This window comes from Myotis lucifugus, unplaced genomic scaffold (assembly GCF_000147115.1).
Source record: "Myotis lucifugus unplaced genomic scaffold, Myoluc2.0 scaffold_78, whole genome shotgun sequence".
In the NCBI taxonomy this organism is placed as follows: Eukaryota; Metazoa; Chordata; class Mammalia; order Chiroptera; family Vespertilionidae; genus Myotis; species Myotis lucifugus.
The window spans coordinates 4,699,010-4,707,199 of record NW_005871126.1 but is presented as its reverse complement, the minus strand read 5'-3'; the positions used below and the strand labels follow the sequence as shown (position 1 = coordinate 4,707,199).

Genomic DNA, 8,190 nt, shown 5'->3' with positions numbered 1-8,190 from the left:
CGAAAAAAAAAAGAAAAAGAAATGATTTTTAAGGGATGAAAAACAAGAGAAGGAACGTGGAGGAGAAGATAAAGGGCAACAGCAGCGTGATTGGCTAGGAGGAGAGCAGCGCCGAGAGCCTGGTGGGCAGCAGCGGCGGGAGCAGAGGTGACAAAAACGCGCTCGCTGAGCCCGGGCGCCGCCAGCAGCAGCAGCGGCGATGGGGACGGCAAGGAGGGCCTGGAGGAGCCCAAGGGACCGCGGGGCGGCCAGGGCGGCGGCGGGGGCGGCAGCGGCAGCAGCAGCAGCAGCGTCGTCTCCAGCGGCGGCGACGAGGGCTACGGGACCGGGGGCGGCGGCAGCAGCGCGACCTCCGGGGGCCGGCGCGGCAGTTTGGAGATGTCGTCGGATGGGGAACCCCTGAGCCGCATGGACTCGGAGGACAGGTGAGTGCCCGGCGCCGTCTCCCGGTCCCCCTGTCCCCCTACCCTCCCTTCCTGTCCCCTCCCTCCTCCCGCGCTCCCGGGCCGGGGGACTTTTTGGCCGCGATGCCCCCCGTTCCCCGGGCCCAGAGCCCCTCCCCCAGGCGCCCCCCTCGGAAACCTCCGGGCCGCCCCGCCCCTCTGGCCTCGGATAGCGGCTCCCAACTCTCAGACCCTGTCCCCCCGCGCTGCCCGGCTCCCCGCACGGACCCGCGGACGGCCCCGACGCGGAAGCCGCCCCCCGAGCAGGCCCGGCCCTCGGTGGGAGCTGCAGCGGCCCCGGGGGCGCACACCCGGCCCACGAGGTTAGCGTCCGCCGCGAGCGCGAACACTTGTCAGAACTGCAATTGACAAGTGCTTTCCAACATGGCTGGTCTCGCTCGGATTGCACAGAACTTCCTTGTTCGGGGAGGAGACCCCCAGCTGCCCCTCTTCTTTACTTAAAAAGAAAAAGAACAAGAAAAAGCTGTTCTTTTTTTCTGTTTAACCGCTGCTTCCAAAACGCCTCCCGGGTAGTCGTTAACGTGGTCTCCAAAGGGATGTAAATAACTTCTATGCGTCCCGCGAACAAATCCGGGAGAAAGTTGAAAGCGAATCCATCGTTGTAGCCAAGAAAGATGAATTTATGGCTTTTGCAATAACTTCGCGGGAGCAGAGAGAGTTGGAGTGGGAACGAAAGACACTCCTGAAGGGACCTGCATCATGGTAGGCGGTTTAGTGTCCTTGTGTAGTGAGGCTTCGTGATTGTAGGCGGCAGGATTTGCAGCCCCGTGTTGGAGAGCGCTGAAGGAATTAGCATTCTTCTAAAGTTCGTGGGGAGTAGCGTGGGGACTGGCCAGAAATGCGCTTCCTTTTTTTTCGGGACATTAAAATGACTGCCATTATGATGTTTCGATCGTTACTGTTACTTTTGGGCTCTTTGGAAAACTTCCTATTTTAAGTAATTGGTTCTTAATGTACTTTTTAACAACAGCACTCCCTCATTCATGCTGTACTGCTTCTAAAGTATATTAGCACTTGTTTTGACCATCTGCTAATGTTTAGATGAGCAGTCGATTTTTAAATCATCTCTATTGACTTGGATTTAAAGGTTTTAAGTATTCTAAAGTTCTAGGGATAACAATGGTTAACTGAGAAAAATTTATGTAATAAGGAATACAAGGCCCTAAATATTTTGGGAATACAGTATTAGAATCTGTTTGACACTTAAATATCTAGTTAAGACACCTTGGCTGGGGTAAAACAGACTGTACAAACCTTAGAAAAATTGTACTGAACTATATAGGCATGGCGGGAAGGAGAATGTCTTCAAGAGAATTAAAAATTGACGTGAACTGCACAATGAAGAATGTGTTATTTATCATTTTATTACAACCTCCTTCGTTGGTACCCATAGATACTTGAAAGTTGGTAGTTCCCACAGTTCTTCTATTTAGTTATGGACACACACTTGTTTAGCACTGCACAGTTTAAACGTTGCAGTCGTTTCATTCACAATTTGGTGCAAACTAGATATTATTTTGACTTCCATTTAACAGATGAAGAAGCAAGTTGAGTGTCTTCCTAAAAACAGTAAGTATAGAATGGTAGTGGTGAAGCTGAACAAAGGTTCTTAAGTCCCTTGCTATTTCCACTTCACAAGAGTAAGAATAATTCACCTTAAATAACAAGCTGTATGTGTCAGTTTTATTGTTTGTTTGAGTTAATATCTTGTCCACTGCATCCTTTTATTAGGAGACAATGAATTATTGGTCAAGTAAAATTTCAGAAAGTGGAGTTTTGGCTTCATTTTATATTTATTGGATATTTATTTGAGTATCTACTTTATACATCATACTTCGGAGTAAGGAGTAAGATAATTGGTGCCACAAGTCCAAATAAGGTTAAAACTTGATAACTAAGCATACTTGCTTTTCTTAATGCTTAAGCATTAGAGACTACAAAATATTGTAGTCATTTTACCATTTCAAGGTAGTAGATTTATCACTTTATGAAAAAGCCTTCCATTACTAGTGAAACTGGTTGTGGTCTTGATAATCTTAATTCTGTATTGCCCCCTGTTGCTATTGAGTTAAAGAACTATTTTAAATTTGGAAAGGATTCATAATTCTTATAAACTGTCCTGCAGATTACACTAATCTGTGTGGATTTTATAGATTGATTTCATGGTAGGAAGTCTTTATTTTTGTAACTGATGAAAGGATATTGTGGTTTTAAAGTGCTTTTAAAAAACTTGAGGCAATCCTATCACAACGATTTCATCATTAGAATTTACTGTTTCTCTTAGGATGCTTGTTCATTTTTTCTAACACTTTGAAATTAGGTAGTATCTTTGAATTTAACATACTTTAGAATTTGTAAAAATATCTTAAATATTTTTAACTGTAAGAGCTTCTTAAGAAAGAATTAATACAAAGATTTAGATTTTGAAGCTTGTGATCCAAGGTACCACTTTATAATCATGTATTGGAAGTGTTGTGTGGTGAAAACTGACTAATTTATAAAATGATTAAATGGCATTTGGTACAAAAAACATTGATTCTTTTCCCCAGGAGAGAGTTATTCAAAACCATGTAAGTGTATTAGTGTGTTTATTTTAGTCAAGTTAGCAAACTTAAAGTTGATAGGTAATTTACTTTGGTTATAGAGAGAATGAAATTTTCTTTGGGGGCGGGGGATATTTAGCTGTGCAAGAACACTAAAAACTAGTTTTTCTTTTACGTACTTTGAATCTAAGCTTAAGTATTTTTTAAAAAGTTACCACCTTTTAAGTTAATTTCAGAGGCTATCTTAAATACAATTTTAGAATTTTAAATGCCTCAAATGTTTTTAGTTTACAAATTAGTTTTAGCTATTGAATCAGATTTTACTTACATTGAAAGTACTCTGAGCTACTTATCCTATATAAGTGAATTGATAATAACAATCTCTTCCATTTTGTGGTTGTCTCTTTTTAAATTGTCTCTCCCTTCCCCCCACCCCGCAACTAGAGTATAAACCATGACTTATTTTTGAAAAAGCCAAGGCCTCTTTCAGCCACTTTTATCAGCCTTTATGGATAAATCTAGGTATCAAATGAAAAGTGCCTGGGTGAGGATGGGGTAAAAGGGAAGGGCATATAGAATGAAACTTATTTTAAATGTTCAGCAAAGGCCACACACAGGCCCTTACCATCTTGTGGATATAAAATTTTGTCAATTTTTGGGTTGTAAACTTTGAGGTATAATTAGGATTGCTTTGAAATTGGGAAAACAGACTTAATATTGCTCAGTTTCCCTATAGTATGGTTTGGGAAATCTTTTTCTAATATAGAGGCTAAATTTTAACATCAGATTAATACTAGAAGGCTAATGAGGTTATTGTCAAGATTTATTAAGGATCTGTATGTTTGAGGCAATAAAATACTTTTATGTAGAATAATATTTTGCTCATACTTCATAATAAAACTCCTTTTCACTACCCCTTTCATCTCTGAAGCAATCTGCTCTTCATAGGCTCTAGAATACCTCTTTTTCACTACCCTTTTATTTTGATTAAATTTAGGGAAAAGCTTCTAATAGGTCTGTTTTCATTGATAACATTGTAATGCTCAATTAAGGAAGGTATGGCAACAGTAAAAAAAACCCCACAGATTTTAGGATCTAATTTATATAGGGAGATTCTAAGGGTTCATTTTACTTTTAAGAAACATTAAGACTGCCCAGCTGGTGTGGCTCAGTGTTTGAGTATCGACCTATGAACCAGGCGGTCATGGTTCAATTCCTGGTCAGGGCAAATGCCCAGGTTGTGGGCTCGATCCCCAGGAGTGGGCGTTCAGGAGGCTGCTGATCAATGATTCTCTCTTATCATTGATGTTTCTATCCCTCTCTCTTCCCCTCGGAATCAATCAATATATGTATATATGTGTGTATATATGTGTGTGTGTGTGTGTGTGTGTGTATATTTTGCTGCAAAAAGCTTTATCTCATTTGGTCCAATGCGTTGGAGAGGGCTTCAGGGTGGTTAAAAGAATGGCTAGTAGTTTCGGGAAGAGGCTCAGGTAAAAGCCAGAGACACCAGGGGGATGCAGAGGGGCCTCTCAAAGGCTCCTAGTCCTGCTTGAGGGTGAGCCTTTCGAAGAGATACTCGCCCAGCCCAGCCTGGGGGGCGGCCCGCCTGCGGATGTTAGTTAGGTGGATGTTAGTTAGGTGGTCGCCCATCTTCTTAATCAGTTTCACCTCCTCACCCAGAAGTGGTTCTCCAGGAAGTCGCAGAGATGAGGGTCTGCACGGGTAGAACCCAGGTCTCCAAAAGGGGCCTGCTTCCGGTTCTTCTCCAAGGCCAGGGTGGCTTCCATGGCATCCTGAGTTTTGCCCCAGTCATCTTGGGAAGGTTTCTGCACCTCCTGGAAGAGAAAGCGGCCGCCACACTTGTTTTGCAACTTTAAGAGATGCTCAGCACCCTGGCGCTTTTTCTCCGCCAACTCACGGAAGAAGCGGCCCACACCCTCCAGAGCCACGTTGTCACGGTCGGTCGAAATAGTAACCCAGAGGGAGGTAGGTGTAGGAGGCCGGCAGATGCAGGTTGGCCAGGCGGGTGACTGCAGCCTCCACCTTGGTGGAATAATTTTGATGAATTTGGGAGCTCGTGGTTGTTGGGCAATAAGGAGTTAAGGTAGGAAAAAAACCAGTGTGCTGGCTGGTCCTGGAGGTGGTTCTGAAGGTGGTGACTGGATGAGACGCAGGAGAGTAGAGGCTGGAAGAAGGGGTCTGTTTTGTCCAAACACTGTTGAAGCAAGAGACAGATCCAGGACCTCTGAGTGCACTGCCAATAAAATATTTTTTTTTTTAAAATATATTTTATTGATTTTTTACAGAGAGGAAGGGAGAGGGATAGAGAGTTAGAAACATCGATGAGAGAGAAACATCGATCAGCCGCCTCCTGCACACCCCCTACTGGGGATGTGCCCGCAACCAAGGTACATGCCCTTGACCGGAATCGAACCCGGGACCTTTCAGTCCGCAGGCCGACGCTCTATCCACTGAGCCAAACCAGTTTCGGCTAAAATATTTTTAAAAAGAAATAGTAAGACTACTTTGGTTAGTTACGGACTCCGTGTGTAAATGAGTTTGCTACCAAATAGGTTTTTACTATGTTAAGGACTCTTTACTGAATAGTGTGGAAGATAGGAACACAAAATGATTCCCTCTTCATCCATTTTGTTCCATTTTGTTTGGAATTCCAAAGTGTAGGTTTTTAAAAAAATATATTTTTATTAATTTCAGAGAGGAGGGGAGAGAGAGAACCATTAATGATGAGAGAGAATAATTGATCGGTTGCCTCCTGCACGCCCTGCACTGGGGATGGAGCCTGCAACCTGGACATATGCCCTGACCGGAAATCGAACCGTGACCTCCTGGTCCCCATAGGTCGATGCCCCACCACTGAGCCATGCCGGTTAGGCATTGCTTCAAATTTTTGATGACTGAGACCACCTTTCAAAACACATCAAAATACCACAACAAACCCCTTTCCTGGTCTTTTAAAACTTGGCTTTAATTTCTTTTTCTATTTTTTTCTTCTCCTTTTATGGTTCTCTAGGTAGAGGGATGTAGTATATTACAATATAAAGAGCCTGTAATCTGGAGTCATAGGGAACAGTTCACACTTTAGTCTTGCCTGTATTATGATTTTAAGTAATATCTTTGAGCCTTAGTTCCTCAGCTGCAAAACAGGCTTAGATTTTACCATGAAGGTGTTCTAAGGTCCAAATGAATTTCTGTTAATGACTCCTGTGAACTCTTTTGAAGAATTCATGTTATTTGGATGCTTGCTTTATCCCTTTTGTTGTAGAATGGTATATTTTTGAGAGCAGGGATAGTTTAGCTGGTTTAGAACTTTGTATTTAACACAATACCTTGGATATGGTGAGTACTCATTTATTAGAATTAAGTTGAAATACCAACAATAGGATTTATATAAATAAAGGAGACTAAACTGAGGGTCAAGAATTTGATGCCCTTGGTTGGATCATTGTAGTTGGTATTGATGAGTTTAAGGACAGCTTTGCCTGTGACATTTTATGCAAAATTTGTAGGTACTTTTCTCTGAGCAGAAACCAGCAACTTTTCAAAAGAGTTGATCTAAGAACTACCTATTTAGAGGAGACAAGAGGTGCATAGTAAATGTTAAAAGATTTGACAACTCTGAAATGGAAAATTTCTATAAAAATGAGTGTGAGTATGGAAATTTGAAATGGATAGTTACCAGAGGGCTTTTTTTTAAACACCACTGTTTAAAAGCATTTAGTGAATGCTTTAACATTTTATCAAAGTTAATGAAAATTTTGACGTTAAGAAGGGAAAGAGTATTGGGAGAGAAGTGGGTTATGAGTCAGAATGTTTGGAGTTGGAATTCACTTAAGGTGGGTGACCATGGGACATTTATTTAAGTTATTTAGTGTCTTACTACTATTTCAGGTCTCTTCCCTGCAAAAGGGGAATAATACTAGATTATTGTGGGGATTACATGTAGAGTATTTAGCACAATTTATTAAGCGTTTACTATGTGATAGATATTTAACAAATACAGGGTGAGGCAAAAGTAGGCTTACAGCTGTGAGTATGGGAAACAGTTTATTCTTGCATTATTGTATTATTTTCCATGAATAACTGTAAATCTACATTTGCCTCACCCTGTATATCTATTCTGCAGTTGACCTAAAGGCCTCATAATACCTTTTATTTTTAATAGTTTTTAATATGTAAGTGAATCTACTGATCTATTAGTAAAAAGCTTTATGTTTTCTTGTAATGGTAATGGATTTGCAGTGATCTAACCACATGTTGAGTTCATTTTTCTGACTAATAGTTTGCATGTGAAAATAATAGTTATTGACCTTAGAACTAAAGGACAGTTTTGGGATGGATATTTGAACGTTTAAAAGTAATTTTAAATCATGGTTACCATTGTACCCCTTTCAGTGATAAGCAAGAAATGTAATGGTACCTCTCCAGATGGTAAGTTTTAAGAAGACTAAAAAGATAATTCCATTATTTTCTAGTTTATCTGTCAGTGGTTTGTGACACAGTACATTAAAATTAAAATTGGAGAGTATTGTAATTAATGACTAAAGTTTTGGTGGGGCCCTAACCGGTTTGGCTCAGTGGATGGAGCATCGGCCTGCGGACTCAAAGGTCCCAGGTTCGATTCCGGTCAAGGGCATGTACCTTGATTGCGGGCACATACCCAGTAGGGGGCGTGCAGGAGGCAGCTGATCGATGTTTCTCTCTCATCGATGTTTCTAACTCTCTATCCCTCTCCCTTCTTCTCTGTTAAAAATCAATAAAATATATTTTTTTAAAAATAAAGTTTTGGTGGGAGTATGGGACTGGATTTTATGATTAGGTGAGTGATGAATATAAATTTCTAGAAAGCCTAAATGAAACACATGAAGGAAAGACCATACCATATTTCTAGACTTTCTGCCTAGATCAGAGAATGCACATTGGAACTGGAAAGTAAGAGTTTTAATGGCTGAAGTCGGACCTTTCACACCAACACATGCACATCTTTCTCAGTGTAGGTTTGTGGATCAGTCTTTTGCCTCTCTGCTGCTTCTGGCTTTGTAACTTGTAGTTACAAAGTTCTTCATTGTCCTCCTTATCACAGTTTGAATAATTAGTGCCTATCCTGTTAGAATGTGTGTTCCCTGAGAAAAGGAACCATGTCTGGTTTGGATCATTGCTGT

General features: G+C 41.4%; 1 protein-coding gene and 1 pseudogene across 1 annotated transcript in view; one reads left to right on the top strand and one right to left on the bottom strand.

Annotated features, from left to right (window-relative positions):
• Positions 1–98: 98 nt before the first annotated feature.
• Positions 99–8,190, top strand: part of AEBP2 (AE binding protein 2) — a 60,579-nt gene continuing 52,487 nt past the window's right edge. Inside the window, exon 1 of the mRNA XM_006090676.3 lies at positions 99–425. Within this exon, the coding sequence (XP_006090738.1) occupies positions 379–425 (47 nt within the window). The 5' untranslated portion in view covers positions 99–378. The remainder of the gene's footprint in view (positions 426–8,190) is intronic.
• LOC106697521 overlaps positions 4,547–8,190 on the bottom strand; it is a 6,299-nt pseudogene continuing 2,655 nt past the window's right edge.